The sequence below is a fragment of the Limulus polyphemus genome, unplaced genomic scaffold, assembly GCF_000517525.1.
Source record: "Limulus polyphemus unplaced genomic scaffold, Limulus_polyphemus-2.1.2 Scaffold246, whole genome shotgun sequence".
Classification (NCBI taxonomy): domain Eukaryota; kingdom Metazoa; phylum Arthropoda; class Merostomata; order Xiphosura; family Limulidae; genus Limulus; species Limulus polyphemus.
Window position 1 is genome coordinate 671,354 of NW_013665856.1, and position 24,291 is coordinate 695,644.

Sequence of the window (24,291 nt, forward strand, 5' to 3'; positions counted from 1 at the left end):
TCACTCACCATGCCAGTGACCATTCCAGCAGGAGCTGAATATTTGTTGTTACAAATTTCCAATGGACTATACCATCAAACAGATAACTACTCTAGCGCATCCAACTTTCTAGACTGCAACAGATGGAAATAATGTATTAGACCAAGTCTGTAGTACACTATAGAATACCCACTTGTGCATTTGGAGGTACTGGCAATCTCTTCTCAACACATACACTCGTGCAGAGTATTGTCCTTGGGCCTATTCTGGCCCAAAGTGTGTCATCTGGTGGGAAGGCAATGGTAGCAGTGCTGAAGAACATTCATCAAAGGAAGCCTTGTCTACCCACTTGTTTTGCATGTGATTGTGTCAAGATGCTGGGTAGCCCTTAGATGTATTTGAGGCTTGCATCATGCAGGCATCGACATCACCTGAGTATTAGAGACATCTATCCCCAAACAGAGGCAGTATTTGTGTTGATCAACTTTGAAGTGATAACTTCTAGGAGGTTACAGGTAAGCAAAAAGCCTATAAAGTTAGCTACAGTGATTGTACCTACAGAGTATTTATTTTATTGGTAGGCCTTGTATGAATTTATTAACAAGGATGTCTTCATGATTTACAGTTGCCATTGGGGGATATGCCTTTCCATGTAGGTGGTACAGATCATCAACAAACGTGACCAAACTGTCCAAGATCCCTTCTTCTATTTTGAACGTTGGACCTGGCATGATGGCTATCTTGGTGCAATGTTGGTGCAACTCAACTATAAGCCAATTCTCATCCAAGAGCTCAATTTGGCCAAGGTGCCATAGGAAACTCATCTTTCAGCTGTGTACAGTCCTAGGCCACTACATGACTTCCAGTGGTTTTAGAAGCATGCTTCTCCATGTGGAGAAGCTCTCGTCTATCCCACAGGTCTTTGTCATTGTCTACCAACACTTCCTGTCTTTCCTACAGGTGAGAGAGCTCTAATTGTTGAAGTTCATCTTCTGTATGTTTCTTTCATTCTCTTCTGGATGGTGACTGGTGAAAACGACCAGGGATGGGATTCAGCTGCCCTGATCAATGATAGTCAGAGTATCCTGTAGAGATCACATGCAGTCTTTAGACTACCGGCCTTCAAGTCTGCTTCAGCCTTAGTAGCCCATGCTTTCTGTGAACTACGTAAAACTCGAGTATAACTTGGTTAGCAACTCTGGAGGTTCCAATTTCAGGTTCCTGAGTTTGTGGCTGATCCTCCATAGCAGCAGTGAAAAATAGATATTCTGGAGAAGACGTTTCCTAGACCTTGATACTCTCTTGAATCGTGGTCTACCCATGTATTGAGCACTTCCCCTTCTTCATAAAAAAACAAAACAGAATATTACACAGTAAGAAATTCTGAAGTTATGGCACTTAAGTTTCTCCTATACTACCATACTCTGTGTCATTCTTAGTCTTTCAGGTACACATTAACCAAAGTTTGGGCAGAATAAGAATTGGAGAATTTATCTTGTTTTCTGACATGAGTATTAAAAGAAAAGAGACAGGACACAACTTTGCAATGATAGAAAAAATAATGTATATTTACTTAGCACACACAAGAAATAAACACAACTCATTCTAAGTGTGCACAGAATAAATGACAGCACTACTTGCTAGTTATTGAGATCTTTGTACAAGATGAAGGTCTCAAGAAAAATCTGCCATAAATTGATAGAACCAACAACTTTATACATATTACAGTAGGCTAAACTCTTCCACAATGAACGTGTCACCAGCGTCATATGGTTATCCCAGAATTAAAAATTGGGAGAGCGTAGCCTCCAGGTATTCATGAACATTTATATAACCAGTATTACTAGAGAATACATTAAAACAAGTCTAAGTAATTCTCCGATGTCACATTTCGTGGGAGAGTTTAGAACTACCAAAAGGGAAATGATCCATGACATCGGATAGCAAACTCAAGAAGCCTTCCCTTTTTCCAAAGCTGATTGTGTGTACGTTCCCTGAAGTTCACCTGCGAAAAACAACAAAATCTAGTGAACAAGAAATATTCACATTTCTAAACAGTTGTTTCATTTGAATAATATATATATATATATATATATTTTTTTTTTTCATTAGATAATTAGAATTTCTGTATTGGGTGATTGTTTTAAATCGGCTTACCTGCACTGTTTCATTTTTGTCTTTACAGGATTGAGTTGTATATCACCTCATTAAATTATATTCTACTCTCGCATCTTTGAAAACATAATTATATAAATATCCTTGGCCCTTTGATGGTTCAGCGTTAAATGTGAGAGCTTATAATGTTCAATGTCGGGTTTAGGCAAATGCGGTGGCCAGAGCACAATTAGCATATTGTACAGCTTTGTTCTTAACGAACAAATAACCATTACGTTATTTATTATTAGTATATCTAAATCATTATGGCCCAGTAAGTACAAAGTAATTAGAATTATGTTAAAATAGTACGTAGGAAAGATAGTTTCCATCCAATCTCGTTAAACACTCCACAGTGAATATTAGTTATAATTATCCCTATTATGATTATAGTCAATCCGTACACAGCTTTCTTTGTACACACGTGCTTGTTTTGAACTGCAGTAATTGAATCCAGTTTAAGGAACATTTACTCAGTTGTCGCTTTGTACCGCTTATTTTCGAAACTAATTCAACATTTCAAGAACTTGGATGTATACAGATGAGTAATATATAATAAATGACAGTTCCTTACTGATACCATAAATATGACATTTTTTTAGCTTTATGAATTAATAAGTAAAGATAATTTTTTGTATATATCTGTTGTCAGAGCCAAGCGTGGCCTTGTTGTTAGGGAACTTGACTTACAACCTGCAGAGAGTTCGCGGGATCGAAACCCTTTATCGAATATGTTCGCTCTTTCAGGAGCGTGGAATCTGACATGGCCAGGTGGTTAAGGCGCTCGACTCGCGATATGCGGGTTCAAATCCACATCCCACTAAACATGCTCGTCCTTTCAGCAGTGGGGGCGTTATAATGTTCTGGTCAATCCCACTATTCGTTGGTAAAATAGTTGGCTGTGGGTGATATTGAATAGCTGCCTTCCCTCTAGTCTTTCACTGCTAATTTAGGGACAGATAGCCCTCGTGTAGCTTTGTGAGAAATTCTAAACAAACCAAACCCAAACAATCAGCCGAATGCGCATTATAATGTGACGGTTAATCTCACTGTTGGTTGAGTAACCCAAAAGTTGGGGATGGGCGGTGATGAATAGCTAGTTACCTTCCCTCTAGATAGTCCTCGAACAGTTTTGCGCGACATTCAACAAAACAAACCCTATTATCGGCACCTATTGATTGGTACAATTACACCCGAAGCAGACAACTCCGTAACACATGTTCAAATCATTAACTCTGATAACTGTACTTTATTTTATTATGCTCAAACAGGGATAAGTTGGTTTAGAACGCGCGTACTTGTCTTTTTCCTTCTATAATCAGAATTTCTCTGAACGTGATATGCTTGATTCATCTTTACCTTGCAATATTCATTTATAACTGGTTCTTGGCTTAATCCAATATCTATGTGATTAGATTTACAACTGAAAAGGCAAGAATATCGAGGGGAGTTCGTTTGTGTTTCTGTATCAGCAGTTTTCTTCATAGTATTTCTGGACACATAAGCTATCCTGTAAATACGAAACTGTTAATATAGCTGCTATTTTTGAATCAAAATCTTTAGTATCGAGTATAATTTGTGGTAGTTTGTTAGAACTGTTTCAATACAAGTATGGAAACTTTAAATGTAGGAAACACCAGTTGACAAGTCTTCATAAACTAAGAAGGAACTGAAACACGTGAGCAAGGTAACTTGGGGTATTTGGTTTTGATTACTTATGACAAACGTGCTTAACTGATAAATATATCTAATGTTTAGGAAGGGGTTAACGACTCAACATTCGTCTCACTACTTTTTTTTAGTAAGGTCCAGGAGTGTCAAAGAGAACTCGAACGTACTGTAGCATGTATGCGCGCTTCGGGAAGTATTTATATATCACACTTAATATGCACATCTGTAATGTATAGTTTTTGTAGTTACTCCATGACGCGGCTACTATCTTTGTTCAGCCTCTTTCAAACAAGTTCATTGCGCAAGGCAGAACTTGTGGCATAGTTTTCAAGCTTCGTTAGAATAATAAAACGTACGCAATAATCGCATTAGTTGTTGTTAAATTCTTAAGTTTAATTATAATTTTTAATCTAGAATGTTGTTCTAGGAGTAATATTACAAAGCTAACGGGTTTTTTTTTTCTCTAATTATGTACGTCAAAAGAAATTGTATGCACTCTGACTTAATACTTGGAATATAAAATTATCTTAAGTATAGTTGGCAACTCTGCTTAATATGAGCCGAAGTTTTTTTAACATGGTGATTTTTCGTTGTTTTTTTTTGGGGGGGGGGGTAAATGGTCGCTTGTTCTCTGTGTTTCTTTTAGAACGTAATAGAAATGTCCCCTAGAAACTAAATTATGTTGTTCTTTCATTGAAATAATGTTAAATTAATCATGTATTCTCACTTCTTCCCGCGTTTCTTTTCTTCCTCTCTTAGAGCAAGAAGTTGTGGAATCTTCCAACAAAGCGTATAAATTTATCTTCGTTTTTCTTTCAGATGATACATTTTTTGTATATGTTTAACAACTTGGTTGAGCAAAGTACTACACCTTATGATTAATAGTAATTTGAACGCTTTTACTAATTTTTATATATAGAACATGTGTTTAACACGTACTGTACCTTTTCAAATTTTATATTTGTTTTTCTAATAAAAAATACAACACCACACCATATACCCCACATTTCACAATGTTCATGCAACAGCAAAAAAATTTTTTTTTTTAGAAAGGGAAGTTCTGAATTATTTGAAATAGACAACTGTCATCAAAAGATGTTAATTTTCATTTAATTCATCTTTGTCCAAAGTATCTGTTGTAACGACCACAAGAACTTGGACGATGATGACTTTTTTTACGTAGTATTTACTTCTCCCAAATTTCTGTTACAATACTGATGGTATTTTTTGTTGGTCGTTTATGTGACTTTTGTTATTAGTGATTCTGTAACCAACAGCATAGACCCACAAGCAATTAGGTACATAAATAGCTTAGAAAAAGGTCTAAAGAGTCGGTAATTCTTGGATAAAAAATTGTGCATAAATTCGTTATTTATTTGTTGTTAAGCACAAAGTTACACGATGGGCTACCTATGCTTTTCTCACCACGGATATCAAAATCCAGTTTTAGGCGTTATAAACCATGAGACTTGCCACTGTGGGCAAGTTCATTATCATCGATATTATCTTAATAAATATTATGACAAGTCTCAATCTTCCACCTTCATAATTGCTTAGGATCCGGAAACATGTGGATAACTTCGTCTCTCTTCTGTTCTTGTATGTGATTCGGCTAGTGTTCGTATACAACATACGCGTAGAGCAAGAATAGCTGGCGGCAAAGGGCGTTTCGGAAATTTTGACTGCAGTCATTGATGACATCAGAACAGATGAGATAAATGTATTTCCTCGATTTATCTCGACTCTATCGTCACGTCACATGCGTTCGCAGGGCTATGTGCCTCTAGTAAGGTGACAAATCTTACCAGAGGCACGTAATTGCACGTCTAGTCTCTATTCATTTTACATTTATAATAATAAAATAAACCTATATGTTTCGGTTATATAGACATGACATGCTTCTCATAATTGATTGTTTGTTTTTTTTCTATTTATGACATGGATAGTTGTGTAAGTTTGTTTGTGAAAAATAAATCTTTCGTCGCCGCTTGAAAACTGATTTTGTTAAAGAACATTTTCGCGAAGGAAAATGAAATGTAGTTGTGAATTTTCAATGGTCATCTTACAAGTAATAAGGTTACAATTTATCGTTGAAAAACTGTATGTTTTTCAGATATGTATTTTATGAGATGTTATACGCAGTCTACAGCATAGTAAGTTGCACGTCATTTTACAAAAAGATATATTTAAGAATACTGTGTGTGTGCGTGTCTATTTCTTCAAGGACGTCGTCACAGGATCTGACTTTAAACCGAGTCACGTGACTTGTAGTCGTGCGGTTGATGTGATCACTATTTTAAAAACAAAGAACTATATTTATTGCTAATCTTTAAGATATAATAGCTTCTTGTTTGCTATACAATGCCATCTAGCATTATTTACGATAACTATTCGCTGCTAGGAAAATTTAAATAATAGGTCATCAACCCATCTTCGAAACCGATAGATACTTAAGTCTTTTTTTTTGTGCTTGAATAACTCAAGTGTCTAATATTTTGCTTAAGTGTTAGGTGTTATTAGTTAGTGCAGCAGGTTACTTGGGTGTTAATGTTTATAAACGTATGTTTGCACGTATATTAATGTGAAGCTGTTATCAGACACTTCAGATTCCTTTGTTGTACTACGTGAGAGGTGTAAGACTGGGTGGGATGTGTGATGCAAACTTCCGGTTTCAGGCTATAGGCTTGCATAGCGATATAATTCTGGGAATGACACGTTGTGCAAAGCACGTGACAATTGTCATATTTATATACTATATGAAAGTATGACGTAAGTACATACATGAATTAAAAGTCTTCATAGCGTTTTTTTATAAAGTTGTTCTATGATCCATAAATTAACTTACCAAACTATGATTATGCAACGAGTAAACAAGCAACGATGATTGTTTAAAATTTCTAGATTCATTTGTTATTGCATTAATCTGTGATTATCTGGTTTTATTTACCTTTGTTATATATGTGGGTAATCTATCTTTGTTTGTAGGTTGTAGATTTTATTACTCTCTACATTTAAGTTTAAAGTAAAAATAAAGTATCATATACTTCCGACTGGACTTTCGTAGCTACATTCTTAATTACATACATTATGGTCCTCATTTTAGTTTAATTTCAGCGCGTACAAATATATGTAGACAAAACTTGTAAAAGTATACAACTTTGAAGCAATTGGTAAAAGTCGGAGGTAGCTTTTAGAATGTCTTCAGAGAAACGAAATGCCTTTTTCGTATATCTACGGACTCTCTTCGTAGTGTCGAAGGTATTTTTAGCCAATTTAGATCGTAAACTGTCCCCTGGACTTTAAATTCATAGATTTTTCACAGATAGGACAGTGGATATTATAGATGTGTAATAACAAGCCAAATAATAACAACAGTTATAATTTTTACAAAAAAGCGTGGATGAAAATTTATATTATTGTCAGACTTAACACGTATAAAGATTTTGGTAGTGAGATATGCGCTGTTTCGTTGGCTTACTAAGAAAAGGTTTAGTTGGAGGTTGATTAAAAAGTCTTACCAAGGCGCTACGCGGAAAGTCCGTAGTTTACTCGAAAAATGTTTCTCTGAAGACATTTTTACTAGCTATCTTCGACTACCTCCAATACTTCGGGGGCATCAAACGCGACCCAGGTGACAGTTGTCGACCTAAATTGACGAAAATCCTTGCGCCACTGTGTAGAAAGTCCGTAGGCACATGATAAAGGCATTTTGTTTGTCTAAAGACATTTTTGAAGCTACCTCCAACACCTCACAGAGCCCAAACTCAACCCAGCGGACAGTTTTCGACCTAAATTTGCTGAAAATACTTCAACCGCTACGCAGAGAGTCCGTAGGTACATGAAAGAAGCATTTCGTTTGTCTGCAGACATTTTAAAAGCTACCTCTGGCTATCTCCAACTTTTACCCTCATCCCAACTGTGATTTTTAATGAACAGGACTCTGGATGAGAGTAAGACCGTCTGCAGCAACTGACATGGTTAGAACCACCGGAAATAAAATGGTTAAATGCGTCACACTTTTGTAAAGTTGTTGTATTTTGATTATAAGCCAATAAACTATATTTCAGAGTTTGTTTTTTAATGAAACATGCAACAACTTAACTTTAGCTTAACCAATCCAAAATGTGTACAACCACAGAAACATCGTTTCTACGTAAAATATTTATGAAAAGAAAGAAAGGTAAAATTTGTTTACATTAGCCAAAGGAGCAGGTCTTCACTTATTTTATGAATATAAATTTTTCGTGTTAAAAGTTTGCTTAGTGGAATGATGATCCTACGAGAGAAAATTGAGCTTTTTTTCGTTTTTCAAGTACTTTTGAGTTCGTTTGTATGCTATCCTATCTCAGTACTTAGGTGTGCATAACGTATTTAATGACTTACTAAGAAAGTTGAGTGAAAATCCACGGATAGTAGTCCCAGAACAGATTTCTTATTCAATGTATATTCATAAACGTTTTTCTGCAAAAAAAATTTTGAAATTTTCTCAGTATTTCTGACAAATTTTAAGAGTTATATCAGTTCGTCTAATTTCACTACTTCTAAAATGCTGTTCTAATGAGCAGAAAAAAATCTTGTTCACCGCAGTGTATTGTAGAAGGTTTACCTGACTTTAAGTGACCTTTTGTGACCCAATGGTTTAAAAACAAAAGAGGCTATACGTAAAGAGAAGTCCACGCACAAAGTGAAAATTGTGAATCTTAATATCTTAGCATAATACATGATTTGGAGTTCTTTTTAAAGTTACACGATTGTAGGACAGTTGTTAAATATAAGTTTCTGCCACAGTTTACCAATAAATCAACCACAAATCTCATGTGCATGAAAAGCAATAACTTGTGTTTAAAATTCAACCCTAAATTACAAGTCAGCAATCCGATTGAGTTATTTGTGACGAGCGTTAGCACAGTGTTCAAACAGACATTACTAAACATTAAGAAGTATATAAAAAAAGGAACAAGTAGCATATGATCAAAATATTACGTAAATGGTAGAAGGTACAGCCATGTACAGTAGTGGGCATAACTCTTAACGACATTAGTATGTATGCTGGTGTAAATCCGATAAAAGGAAAAATAGTGTCTCCGTTGACGATGCGATTGGATAGTTGAAGGCTAGCAATCAATTTAGGGTTGAACGTTGGACCAGTAGGTAGCATATCGTACAGTTGATCAACGGGGACCAGTAGTTAGCGTACCGTACTGTTGATCAACGGGTACCTTGGACTCGTCCCTTATCGAAACAAAAAAAAAAAAACGCGCTCCTCACTTTGGGGGCGTGGATGCATTTGAAAGGTGACTGTGAAATCCCACTATTCGGTCAGACAAGAGTTGGCCGATAGCGCTTCTAATTAGCTGTCTTCTCTCTAGTCTGATAGTTACAAGTTAGAAACTGCTAGCACAGATAACTCTTGTGTAGCTTTGCGTAAGTAGCTGAAAACAAATAACAAAATAACTTAAATTGCCGATGTGTTTTTAGACTGTTCACGGGTACACACATTGATTCATATCGAGTAATTTTATATTTTCATCGCCTTTCCTTCCATTTATAGCAATGGAATATGACCCACGTAGCGATTCAGAAACCGAGAACAGTTCAGATCCACACTTATAATGCGATTAAATGCAATATTGATGGTATTTGTTTACAGAATTTACGTGACACATATTTAACCAACAGTCATGGACCCACAGGCAACTTCATGCATAAAGTAGTTTAGAAAAAATAAACTAATTAAAAGCCGATGAGGATGCATGTAATAGGTGCATAATTAATTCTAGACGTAAAGGGAAAAAAATGTATAAAATTGTAGTTTAATTCATCAGTTTTTACATAATTTAGTGCATAGCTGCATAAGAACGTATTTGAAATAATATTATGGTGATTCATATGGTGCCCAGTTAAAATCAGAATACGATGCTATTTGATGTAATAGGCCACTAAAATAGATTAAGAACGTAAAAACTGTAAACGTGTCAAATAGCATTATGGACTGCAGAACGAAAAGTCCAAGATTTGTGTAGTGATACCGCTGAAAATGCTTTGCACTTTCAATTGTGGATGCGGTATAAGAGAGACAGCCAATCCCGCTACAAGGTTCAAAGCCAGGCAAGCTCCCCTATAGCAATGAGTAGCGCTAACTGGTAACCTTTCCTTTGTGGTGGCTACAACTGAACTTATGGATTCCTGTTCTGGTCGTTTAGCCATGTATGTATAAGGTGTTTATCGGATTGAAAATACGAGTACCGTACTCAGTTATGCGTATATTAAACGGCACTTCAAAGGCTTTCAGCGTTGTTACAGAAGCTGGTAGTCAGTGCATTATGTTATACACACAAGGTGATTCTTATCCATTTAATTCAGAAAGCTGAACATTTCTTGTTCTCTAAGTTTTTGATATATTTTTTTCGTATTTGCATAGGTATGTCTCACATGTATTATAACTTTGAAATGACCGGCTTTGGAATACAGTGTCCATATTCTTAAACTAGTCACATATTGCAAAAGCCAGTCCCCTTTTGGTGTTTATAAGCTCTGCCACGGAAGGTGTCTCTAGAAAATAACCAGAGTACTGTGGTGTGTGTTTTCTGGTAGCGTCGGTTGTGTACAAGTTTAGGAATACCTGGAGGTTGTACTTCCTGACTTAATAATAGAATGACTGCGAGTGTTAAACATATTGTAATATGTGTAGTGTTCTCTTGTTCTAGACCATATGTTTCGTGTCTCCGGGTTTTTCTCTAAGCGTATATTAGTACAGGAATGTCAACAGCTAGAGTGTAGTTTGTTGTTTTTTCCACACATAGATATTATTATTATTTTGTATCATAGAAAGCTTGTGTCCAGTTTCTCTCTTTTTCTACTTAGCCAAGTCAAAAACTCAAATTAACCCAACAATATTTATTCTGACAAATCTCCATAGAGTTAGAGCATTACTTATTATTATCAGAAGGTAATCAGTATAGTTGAGAATACTATATCAACATAGCAAGTAAAATTGTATACTAATATTTTTTAAACCGGAAATTTACAATATTGATTTCTACAGGTATAGTGCAGAGTGAACGTTTATTAGTTAAATAAGTAATATGAAAAGGTGTTGTGTAATTAACTAGCTACAACGAACAGTTAGTGTAACCTGTATATGTACACAACAATAACTACTTAGCGTAACGGAGATTATTACTTATTTATTGCTTAAATAGTCGAATTCGAGTGAAAATCATCGTGTGAAAGAATGTTCAACACGGAATTTTAAGTAAGTGAGGTTTATGGTTGACTAATCATGCAAACCCTGATACAACAATGGATTTAAACAGCTCAGCTGCGAAGGCCAGGGTGTTTGTAAGTGTGGGTTATGTTGTCGTGCACGTGACTAGTTTGTAAACACTGATCCACCAGCTGCTTGACATCATCGTGGATACACTAAAACCACAGGACTAGAGATTGTACGCTTTTAACATTAACACGTAGGAATATAATAGCAGAGAAACGATTAGTAGATAACATCTTTAGAAAAATTATTCGTTGACAATTGTGACTAAATCTTACATAGATGGTTATTGTCTCTGAATCACCTTAATTTTCATAAAAAAATGTAAAAGAATATTAAAAATCAACATATGTTTTGTAATACGAACCACCTTCTAGTAAGTTGATTTAATGGGATTAAGAAAAACAAATTATTGTATGCGTGAGACTAATCATGCTTTAGGAAAATACACAAATTTAATTTTCCATGGAAATTTATGAGCACAAATAAACGTAACTTACATGTTGAGAAAATCAGGTTGATGTTTTTATAATCCCCGAATATCGATATAGTACAATGTCTGTTTCAAAAGTGTTAATATTATAAAAAAATAACATCTGAAATCTAGTCACTTTGGTGGACTGTGTGGATTTTTTTCGTTTGAAGATTATCTATTTTTATTGCCTTTTGGTTTAAAAATTAGATTCTTATACAAAAACAAGGTTATCTTTACGTGAGAATACATCGACTTTCCTTCCATTTATACCAATAGAATATGACCCACGTAGCGATTCGGAAACCGAGAACAGTTCAGATCCACACTTATCCAAGTGTATTAGTTTGATTAAAATTGATGCAAGTACTTAATTCCTATGTAACATCTACAGTAAATGCCCGTATGTGTGTGTGTGAATGATATATAACACAGATTGGCACAAGTTTGAACAAGGTACATATCAACAATCAGAACATGCAAGTAAATACGACCTTTGTGTTCAGGTACTCTCACCTGTTACAGGACGCCACATTATGCACAGGCTACTTTATGAGTAGTTTGACGCCCTAACATATTCCGTAGAGGAAATAAGTTTGTATAAAATTTCTATGTGCATGTGCTTTATTTTAATGATAAGCTTTTTTTTTTCTGAATGATTGAAAGAAACATACATCAATTGTGAAGTTGAGTGATAGCAAAGATATAATATCAGTATTACACGGTGACACGACACGAGAAAGAAATTCTAGTTGTACTAGTTTTGTTTTTAATGCAGTGGGATTGCTATTACCATCGATAAACCAGTGTGTTTTGAATATATATATATATATGTTTGTTACAAGAGAAAATAGTTTGACACAACAATACATTATTGTAAGTGTTCGTTACATAGTACATATTATGCATACTATATTAATAAATATTTACTTCCTCGTGCATCATCCTACCCTTAGGTCATACATGTTTAACTGTTGAGATTCATCGAGATGAAACTTTATTCAAACGAAACTCTGATCCACCATGAGAGCTATTTTCATACAGCAGGCATGGAATGCGCCTTGGTATTGTGGAGTACAATTATAGAAAACTGTCTTGTATCCGTTTGCTCTGTTTAGTTGCTAATCGTGTACGTGTTGTGCCTACAAGTTTTTATTTTTTCCACGGCTTATGTTACCCTGCTTCACCATTATATATATATATATATATATATAAAGAAATTAAAGAAGGTTGTATTGCAAATCAACAATTCACAAGACAACTACAACGGATATAAAGTCTCGGGAAATACATACTGATATTATTTAGTATTTCGTAAGTAGTGTGATGCTACGAAAAACTGATCGTTTTTTGAGAAGGGTATGTAACGGCTTTTTCCGACGCAAACAATTCGTACACCCAGATCTTAAAGATATGTTTAGATTAGATATTTAGAATCTCCAAGACTGAAATATCTATTGTACTTAATGACATTTGAAAAGAAAGAATCAACTTGGGTCATAAAACTATCCAGAAAGAATCCTGCATAGTAGTAAGCATAGTATGACGTATTGTAACAAGTTGGGGAACAAGAACACAAAAGTCAGTGGTAAAAGGTCTTACAACGTGAATGCCCCAGGCAACATACGCAACATTATTAAGAAGGATCTCTGACTTGAAACGAGGCTAGAGGGTACGGGTTTACCAAAATAAGAATTCTAGTTATACCTACCATTTATCCGTTGCATACTTCAAGGAGGTTGAGAATGAAACGGGTATTCATGGTATTCCATGTAAAGACATACTGTCGAAGTCACCAAACGCAGCTCTTATGAATTTTTCTGCGATCGAACTGTTGAAACGGATGCTGGGAAACCGACCTCCTCGTACACTATATGAATTGAGAAAGCACAGGAAAGAGTGGTATGCTTTGGACCTGACTATCTTACGACAGAACTTTTTGAAGTGGAAACTACCTTACAGGGCCGTTGTCAAGATGCACGGTCGTCAGATAGAATATGACTGTATGTGGTGAGGCTGGGAATATATTTTGATATAAAGTACTCAATTTCTGTAGTTAAGAAAGAAAATAAATCTCGAAATTGGTTATCTAATAGTATTCTTAAATACTGCAATGTATGTAAAGGTATATGCAGAAATCCTAGTAACAATTATTGTAACGTAGTTACTAAAATGCTCATTTTTACACTGTGATTGTTGTTTTTCTTATGTATTATCAACGTAAAAAGATTACAGTTTGTGTGTGTTTATATTTCATCTACTGTATAGTATATGACATGGTCTGTTTGGTCTTAACAGGACAAGAAATAGACACCTAAAATTGTACAGATTAGGTTTACTGCTTCAACATTCACGTACATAAATATGATTGGAAAAGGGACTTGAATAGCCATTAATGAAACAAGGAAGATTGGGGTCGAAGGTTCAGGAGATACTTTGAGTGTGTCACACAGCGTTGAAATCAGGGGCAGATTTGTGACGAGAGGTTATTAAGTTTTTCAGTCACAGCTTTGTGAGTGGTGTGTACATTGGTTGAACGTATGTTACAGTTTTTAAGATATTTTTATCGTATTTGATTACCGAAGTGCACAAATATTTATAGTAAAATGTAGCTAGGAATAAATACTCTTTAATGCCTGTGTTATGTGATAGCGGCATGTCACTAAGACTGGTGTTCAAAGAGATATAGGATTTTATATCTTATAAGCTAACCAACAACCATGATTCAATGGTGTTGAGGATGTGGATAATCAGAATCGTTTCGTTAAGTTAAGTTGCAGTTATGGTGTTATAAATATATATGATTTGCGTGGAAGTATTATTCACGCAGACTTGGAGAGAACCAAATAACTGGAAATGGCGGGGTTTTAGTTCAACGTTATACAGGATGACTAACTCTGTCTGAACTCGTCAATTGCAATATTATGCGATATCGAGCCAGGTAAAAAATATGTTGCAGGAGAACATATTCTAACAGCCGACATATGTCAGCATATTCATTTGTTAGCCATAATTTACTCACGTGTGGAATAAATTTCTTTTTTTCTACGTTCTGATTACTCCTCATACTTAATAGTGTTTTTAATTGCATCATTGGAATACATTTCTAAAACACCCACAGTCAACCCATTTTTTTATATTTGTTTTTTATTATTCTCAAAATTATGCTTCACGTTACATTATTCAATGATATAGCTGGCATTGGTGGCAACGCAAAGGATTCCATTTATTTTCGTGTTAGATAAGTACTGTATTGAAAAAACATCTATATCTCTTTCTAGGATGTCGAAATAATAAACAATTTTTTCCATTGTTTTTCCTTCCTCAGAAACGTTGTGGATATCTTAATGTATAGACAGGTTCGTCAGAAATAGTTGTAACTTAAATATCAATTTATTTTCAATAGATTATAACTCGTTGGTGTAGCCACTCCGCGATGGCTTAGCGGTAAGTATGAGAAGTTATAATGCAAAAAGATCGAACAAATAGGGTTTCGATATCCGCGGTGGGCACAGTACAAATAGCCCATTTGCAGCTTTGTGCTTAAAAACAAAACAAACTAAGAGTAGCCATTTGTGGAAGTGATAATAATTGTGTGTCTAGTCAAATATCGTAAACACGTGGCTATGTAGGGGGCGTTAGGTGTCTAGCTGTGATGTAGACAGGTTAGGACGTCGTCAGTTTACCAAGTCATTGTGCAGAATTAGTTGAAAGCTCGTTCTTATCGTTTTGCATAAGCTATATTCGTATCCTTATATATTTATATGTACGTTATATATATACAAACTGTACTAGTTTTTTCCCTACTCTACGCATGAACTCTAAATGTCATATCTGCAGAGTAACTGTGCATACATTTTGTCCAGCAGGGTCCAGTTACTTTTAGGCTCCATTTTTAAAAACCTGTTACGGTGGAGGGTGAAGTCACTGAAGTTGATAGCTTTCTGAAATTAGCGGGATGTCAGGTCTTTATCAGTAGTGGCCCCCATAAGTTAAAGTTACGTGAATAAAGTACTTGATTTTGCTTTCATCATAAGATGATTAGGTGTTTTTTTAACTATATATGATTTGCGTGGAAGTGTTGTTTTTTTTGTATTTTTTTTCCTGGATATGAGGAATATCTAAAAATTTATTCAGATGAAAGTGCGGGTAAAAATAAAATAAAAAATAGTATAAACCTAACCTAAATTATACCAAAGTACGCTCTACCTGTATCGTTTCTTGTCAAGCCTTCCCTCTGTTTTAACTCATTTTGGTGATAATCAATTTTTTAAAGCTTGACCTAATAAAAACAGCTAGAACTAATTAGGCTACTTTTATAAGGTTTTCGAAGAAAAATGCATAAGTGAAGAAGTAGTAAACAAGGAGCAATATCTTCTCGGTTGTCAATAGTGAGCAGCTGTATTTTCATGATCCCACGCCAGCGTTTGTTAGAGACGAGATAAAGTGTTAGAGAGTTTGCACAGTTAGCAGTTAACGAATTAAGAATAGTTAACAAAAGGTAATGTTAAATCCAGATTGGGTGTGCACGTGTATCATTGTTGAAATGTTCACGTTACACATGGATTGAAGCTTTCACAGTTCGGGTGCTCGTGTTTTCATAAAATTCTATAGTCCTTAAGGATTCAACAGTATTCTTACTCAAAAGCAATAAACCGCCTAAAAATAAATAAATAGCTAACAAATATATTTTATGGTAATTAAAAAAAAAAATTCAAAAGCATATTGGTATTTTTTCACTGATTTTATGGACAACACCCTCTTTGTCTATCTTTTTGTCTTCTCTCCCCCTCTTCCTAAAAGTCACATGGAAAGATTCTAGTATAATATTCAATGTGTTGTCCGAAAAGGCAAATGGAATAGTAGGGGTAATCCATAAAAACAAAGCAGTATCAACGTGTTTACTATAGTACATATTGACATTCAGTTTACTCTTAAGTTTCAGGATGAGTCCGATAAAATGAAGCTTTAGAAATAATGGCTTAGAAAGGTATTTAAATGTAAGGCTAGTTGCTAGGAACTTTATATATTCACACATAAAATATAAAGTGGATAAATGTTAATGTAATTTGAAATACTCGTTCCATGTACAGTTTTTTTACTTTCGTAAACCATGAAATAGTGTTATACTACATGAAAGTTACAATGCTAGCCTACTCAGGAACCTGAGGTATCTACGTTATCAGTTTTGTTTTGTTTTAAAAAAGCGATCTTGGTGTTCAAACAACAGATTCAATAAAGTCTTTGAAATCTTTTTGGTATATGAAATATGTATATTTGGGAAAATTTTTTTGTAAAGTTTTGCATAGCTGATGTCACTGTGCAGAGGATACAAGTTTTAGAGAAACCGCACAAGATTTGTAAAATATAACATATTTTCATGTTTTCTGTTCTCACAAAAGGATCTGGAGACTGGAGCTTTGCCAGAACAGCTGAAGGAAAGAGGTCTAGGTTTTAACTCGTATGATTGCTTGGCTTTTATGCAACCGAATGTTTTTTATTAATAAATATGTAATACAGTGTGCCACTGCTTGTTCTGATACTTAATCAGGACCAAGGACATACACACACAGATGACTCCATGAATAGCTTCGCCCGGGTAATCAAGCAAAGCACGTGGTTTAATTTTTACTTCTCGAGTTGCAAAGAATGCATTTGACGATTGTCATTAGGTCACAGTGTATGCACGTGGAATAGCAAGAGTATATACATTAAAGTACAGTGATAGAATATAATAGTTGGCATATTATAAGTTAACATAGAATGAAAAAGATTGAACACATATCCATACATGACACACTGTACAGTGTTCCACAGTAATAGTTTCCTATCATGAGAACCCGTATCTATTTTTGATATACCTGGACATGATACTTTTAACACATAGGTACAATGTACGTATATATATGAATGACATTGGAAACTATAAATGTATGTTTGTTAGACACTATTTCTCGCCAAAAATCCATGTTCCCATTAAAAGACACGTTACATTATTAATTAAAACAACTGTGATAGGTTCTCTTTTTTTGTCTAAATTAAACTAAATAATGATTCATTTTGTCTTTTTTTTTTGTCAATGAATTTCCCCGTTTCAAGAACAAATTCAATTTCCCTTTCAGGAAGTGCTTGTGTTTGTACCTCTGAATGGAAAAACAAAATAAATTTCGTCATTCTTGATAGGCATTGTTTTGATTGCACTTTTTATGTCTTAGTTTCGAGGTGTGTTCGTAAATCTCTGGTTAATTATGTGTGAATATATTTTACTTATGATATTTAGGAGTATTTTACACTTTGCAGCACTAGTTAAGTGTAATTCATGCGTATTTTCTATATAATGTTAATTGTCTGACTGCACCCACATGACTGCATAAAGAACACCATAATTAAGGTAGATGGGTAAATCAAAAGGATTGCACACATCTCGAAGGCTGTGTTGAAATAATTTGATCACTTCACAATACCGCGGCTGTTTTTCAACCCCGCTATAAGCATTCCATTTTTCAGAGTGTCAAAGTTCTGTTACTTTTACCACAAGAAACTTCATTGGCTGGTTTTCCAGTGTATATATACACGATGACATCACTATGACGTGTGAAAACGCCTCCTTTTTGTATTGGTAACCTTTAGATCTTATTTCAGCGCCCTGAGTGGAAGATTGCAACTGTCGTAAAAAGATAATGTTGGTGATGATACGTTGTTAGATAGTCTGTGTAATAAACCTTTTTCACATTAGAAAAAACACGGATCGTAAAACAAACAATATATGACAATAGTATGTTCATTGTTCATCACAGTGAACCTCAGTTCAGCAGCAGTTATTCAGTCAAAGATTTAAAAATAATGGTTTACGTTAACTTGGTATTGTTCTTATGTGAATTCGTTTAATTGTTTTATAGCAAACTATGTAGAGTGCGTTCACACTGTACTGTTTATTTGACGATTTTCAATCTTAGTAGTAGTACGTGAACCGTACCAAATTCACCGACACTTGAAAAAATAACATTTGAACGACGCTGTTATGAATCTGTTGAACGTGTAGTGCAGGTCATCGTTCTCGCTATACAAATAAACAAATAACGTTAACGAAATGTAATACAAAATGTAAACATATTGATCGAATTCTTTTCATCTGCTACCATTTACTTAAGTTAGTTTGCTAGTCTGTTCGTATATGACTTTTATTTTGTGAAAGGAATAAAGTTGCCGACTTGTTATTACGAATTATTGCCGTTTAATTTATGCCACTTTCGACACATCAAACTTTTTTGCGTGATACGTAAGATAATTGTGTTTAAAAACATATCAACTTTTGAAAGCTAGCTATATATATATATATTATGAGTTTTGTTTTCTATTCATCGTGCGAGAACGTTTAGATATGAGCGCTCCTTCGATGATTTTCGGTATTGACAAGAAATCTGACCGAAGTTTTGGCATTTTCGGATAAGTTAGCAGTTTCTGAAAGTCTGGTAGTGTGTTTATGCAAGCTTTTCTTTATCAACATCTGCTGCTTATGTGTGAACTGAACTCAAGAGCCCTAAAAATATCCACTACGTACACGTATTCATGTGCATTGCATTTCAGTAGGCAAATGTATCTTGACTCGAGTTTTTTGCTTACCTTGTGTTTTAAACACTGTATGCTAAACGGGTACCTCGTGTCAGACTGTTTACGTCCAACACGCTAACGAATTTGTATAATAACATTACTCAAAATAGTTATCACGTATAGTAGGTACATAATATCGATGAGGTTTTGGGTACGTTATACTTCACCGTACAGTAGCCTAAATTAATTTAGGTATGTGAATAATGTTATGACATGTCGTCGAATTCTTTAACACGTGTATACAATCATTAAACAGTTGGTCCGCTGTATTTGTCGTTACAATAACTACCTTCTCGGGTGTTTGCACAACAGGTAACTATATTCTCAGACATTTGTCATTATAATAACTGTCTTCTCACGACTCACGAGAGGGGAAATTGAAAAGAGAATCTATGACGTATCTGAGCGTTGATTGTTAACGCATTTAACGCTATTGTTAAAAAACAAACGTGAAAGTAGTGCCAGTGCAGAATCCTTGCTAATACTACATACAGACTTGCAAGTTATGTAAGTTTACTTATGAAGTGACTTGGTACGCTGTTTGTAATGTAAATTATCTGTTTTTGTTTCATACATTCATTCTGAATGTAGTTAACTGCACCAGGGAAGGGACAGTGGGAGTATTCTTGAGATATCAGTGGAATATAGTTTTAAAATTTGATTTTTTATTTGTGGATTCCAGGCTTTATGTTTTAGATAAAACGTAAGTTCGTTCAGAAAACTTCTCATTTCAATATTAGACCATAACAGAAATATATTTTTAAACGTGTATATTATTCTGTGGATGACTTTCATTAAATAATATTAAAATGTGATCCTTAAATTTGTAATACCCCGTCACTGAACATGCTCGCCCTTTCAACCGTGGGGACGTTATAATGTGATGGTTAATTAAAACCACTATTCGTTGGTAAAAAAGTATCCCAAAAGTTGGCGGTGGGTGGTGTTGGCTAGCTGCCTTTCCTCTATTTTATTACTATTAAATTAGGGCGGGCTAGCGGAGATAGCATTCGAGTAGCTTTTGCGTGAAATTCGAAACAGACATTGTAATTTGTGGTAATTTTGATTTATCTCCATTCTCAGCTGGATAACATGCATATCTGTTTATTGGAAGATTGTCTCTAATCGTTTCTTTTAGTTCTTTTGATTTCATTATTATATTGATAATTGCTCTAAATTAATAATTATTCTTTTCATGTTTTTAGGGTCGCCATACTAAGACCGGACAATTGGCTGCTATTAAAATCATGGATGTTAACGAGGTAAGATTGATAATAATATCTACGTGTATAATGTTCACATCAAATTGTTTGTATGTACGTGCTACCATCAGCTATGAATTTAAATTATGACTTTATAGAAATAAAATAGTTCATATATCATGCATATATTACCGCTCCGGTTCACTGACCTGTGTGAATTAAATCTTCATAGTATTATTGTAAACTTTGGTAGTGAAATGCCATAGAAAATGTGAGAGAATGTTTTATGAAATAAAATTCTGTACTTTTAAACGTGACGGGAAGAACATAAAGAATTCCGAAGTTTATTCGCACAAATTCTTTCGTACGCAGAGTGATAGTTGAGTAACATATTTCTCTGTATTGAACCTGTCTGTAAAGAAGTTGCTTGATGAGTATGCATGTTTTACTTTAATGCTTCTTAGTGTTTTTGAAAGTTATTTACAGAAAATTCTTCGAAGCCAACTTTATTGAATTTTCAAGTCTATATAATATGTTTCTAATATAAGCATGCTTAAAATTTTGACCCATTTCTTCCGAAGATTTCACTGGCGTCTGTAATCAGCAAACTGAGCTTAGATCATGTAATGCCTTTAAAATAGAACGGGGATGGCAGACGGTATCAAGGATTTGGGAGAGTTGTCTATGAAGGAAACAAATAGAATATTCTGGACGTTTGTTTTTCGGTTATCTATGAAACATCGCCTTAAAATTGTGGCTTCAGAGTTCAAAATATTTAAACAAATTTTCTACGTTAGACTTTTTTTTTTAAATATTAAATAACTATTAACGCTTTAAATTAAGGTCTGTAGTCTTATAATAATACTCGTTATACCAAAAGCGTTGGTGTTACTGACTTACGCTGATATTATAAGAGTTTCAATAAGTTCAGTAATGAAAAAGTGAATATCCAATTGAATTACAAGGTCAGTTCGTGAATGATATGGTTCCAGGAACGATGAGGTTCATTTCGATACAAGTTTATTATTTGGCAGATGTAAAAAAAAAAAAAGTCGGTAACTCGTTTTTTTCATTAAAAATGTTAAACCTTTCTATATTTTTATTTATTTATAATTTTTCTCTCGTGATAAGTTAAAAATAAATGTGGCAATGTTCATGGAACTATCGCATTCTGTTTTTAGACAGAATAATATTTGTGTAGCCATAACACATACTTTTATTTTTGGATATCGCATTGTAAAATTCAAAATAGAACATGGCCAGGTGGTTAGGGCGCTCGACTCGCAATCTGAGGGTCGCGGGTTCGAATCCCCGTCCCACCAAACATGCTCGCTCTTTCAGCCGTGGGGGCGTTATAATATGACGGTCAATCCGACTATTCGTTGGTAAGAGAGTATCCCAAGAGTAAATTGCTAAATTAGGGACGGCTAGCGTAGATAGCCCTCGTGTAGCTTTGCGCGAAATTCAAATACAAACAAACAATGAAAATAGAAAATAAAGGAGGAAGAGGTCTCAGAGTACCTGACCCTCCTAGGTCACAAAGACCTAAATTCCTATTAGGAGAGAGAGAAAATAAATTGCAATTTTCAGTCTGTGGTTTAGTCAGCTTTAAGATCAAAATTTGCGTTTGTGAATAGTCTAGTATTTTTTCTTTTGGTGTGTGAGCATGTGTCTTAAACCTAGTCGAGTGTCCAGTCGTTTCTCACCACGTTTAAATCGGTTATTTATAAGCGGAGTTTTTATTTTTTAAACGCAAACTCTTTGATAAATGGAAATAAATAGTTTTGTTAACTCCAGTTTCTTTTATACCTGTTCATCCATTTCTGTGTTGCCACTCTAATTTTTATCCCTGGTAAATCTATGTGATGATTTTTAGAAAAAAAAAATCAATGAACATTATTCGTAGTTTTGTACTGTTGCTGCAGTTTCCTGGGGTTTGAAGACTGAATAGTATTTCGACGTGTTTCCGCCCTTTTGAACGCATATATAAAGCTATCATTTTCACGTTTAATCGTTCATGCATTTTATCCTTAAACCTTACAGTTTCGTAACATAAATAGCGTGTACTGGAAATGAAATTGTATAGACTTTATTTGTCTGGAGTACGTGTGAGATGAGGTCTTCGCATATATGGTTCAAGCAGACGCAGTCAAAAAGAACCAACAACTTCAAGTACGATAACGAGGAACCCACTTTGAGACTAATAATGGCTGGAGACGGCTTGAATGGGTAATGAAGAAAAACTTGAATATAAGTTTAACATAGAAAAGTGTACAAGATCAAATAACTTATTGTGGCACTTTTACTATTTAATCAGCGAGTGGATGTGATAGTTTAGAATGAGGTTCATTTGAAGTTCACTGCTCTCCCCCCCTTTTTAAATAGAATAGCTTACGAAAGTTATAAACCTGCGTTTTTATTTTTCATATTCACGCCTTTGTTATTTTTAAAGATTATATACAGTTTATGTGTGGTCGAATATTGATCATGTATTTCGATTTAGTTTTGTAAAACGTGCACGCGATCACGTTTTGCTTTTACATCTCGCTACTTAACCGTTGAAATGTTGCTATCGTGACAAAAATGCAATCAAGATAATATCTTATAGTAATATGTTTTAATGCTGAACTCGTGGTTCCACGTGCACACTGCGCCTGTGTCACAAATTTTCGAACATAAAATATGGCTAAAAAAAGTGCAGGTGTAATATGATTTGTATCGATCTTTGCAACGAATTTTATAACACAGTTATTTGGACACTTGTTCTTTCTGGTATGTATTATTATAACTTTGCATTGGAAAAAAAGCATCATTAACTAACAAATATGGCTTTGCTTATAAAGAAATTCCAACTTGTATTATAATTTACAAACACACACACACATACACACAGAGATCATAGATAATTCCCACACAAAATGTGAATTACATGTGTGGTTTAAAGAAAGGCATATTTAGTTAGCTATATTTTTTGCTAAGTTAATTTTTAGCTTCGCGTACATAGCTTGCTCTAATCGGAAAGTAATAACTCGTTTCCTTGATATATTTACTATATTGTTTTACTTTTAATACGTTCTGATCTGTGTAGGAAGCTTGCTTTGATCAGAAGATAATATACCTCCCTGTCCCCGAATGCGACAATTAGAAATAAAAAGATTCGGAACGTTAAGAAACTAAGGTACAAACTTCATATTACATTTGGTATGTAACTGATGGAATGGATTTGTGAGGGTTGGGTGATCGATTTTTATGGGGCACCAATTTAGCTAACGGAAGCGGCAAACAATCCTCTCTGTGTAACTAGCCAGATGTTCCACCATCATAACCTTGCTTACATTCTATGGTTGTTTCGTGGACCACGTGGGGGGCTAAGCGTCACTATGGAAACGTTAAGTGTTTAGTACCACTTGGTATTCTAAATGCGGCATGAGACCGGAGCTCTCGATAGAGAAGGGGGGGATGGGGAAAGTCTGCACGTGTTTCCCATTGTGCGATGAACTTTAAAAAGACTTAGTATGGTTGTCTGGAACATTTGTGTGTGTTTGTGAATACCATAGATGTGCATAGAAAACCAAAACATCAGCAGAAGATTTACAGTTTGGTTGTTGTTTGAAACCTGTGAGTAATTACTTCCAAAAATAAAAGAACCGATAATGGATTTATAGATAAATGCAGAATTATATTCATATAGGTTAAAAGGTAGGACTTGTGGACAAAGTCATTCATGAAAAAAAAAAGAAGCATAGAATCACTAATATTGGAGAAATTAACCGAAAACTGCACAAAGAGTCACCAGATATACTTGTGTAATAAACATCCACGTACTTTTGATGTTTCAAACTGCTCATGAGCGTGCGCGTGTATATATATATAAAAGAGCAGGCACCAAAGAGTAATCCACAATATTCTACTATGTATGTATTTATTATAAA

General features: G+C 34.7%; 1 protein-coding gene across 5 annotated transcripts in view; it reads left to right on the forward strand.

The window, feature by feature from the left end:
* Positions 1-24,291, forward strand: part of LOC106478754 (serine/threonine-protein kinase mig-15-like) — a 129,280-nt gene that overhangs the window by 21,370 nt on the left and 83,619 nt on the right. For all 5 annotated transcript variants that reach the window (XM_022382398.1, XM_022382401.1, XM_022382399.1 and 2 more), the window contains exon 3: positions 20,363-20,419. In XM_022382398.1, coding sequence (XP_022238106.1) covers positions 20,363-20,419 — 57 coding nt within the window. The remainder of the gene's footprint in view (positions 1-20,362; positions 20,420-24,291) is intronic.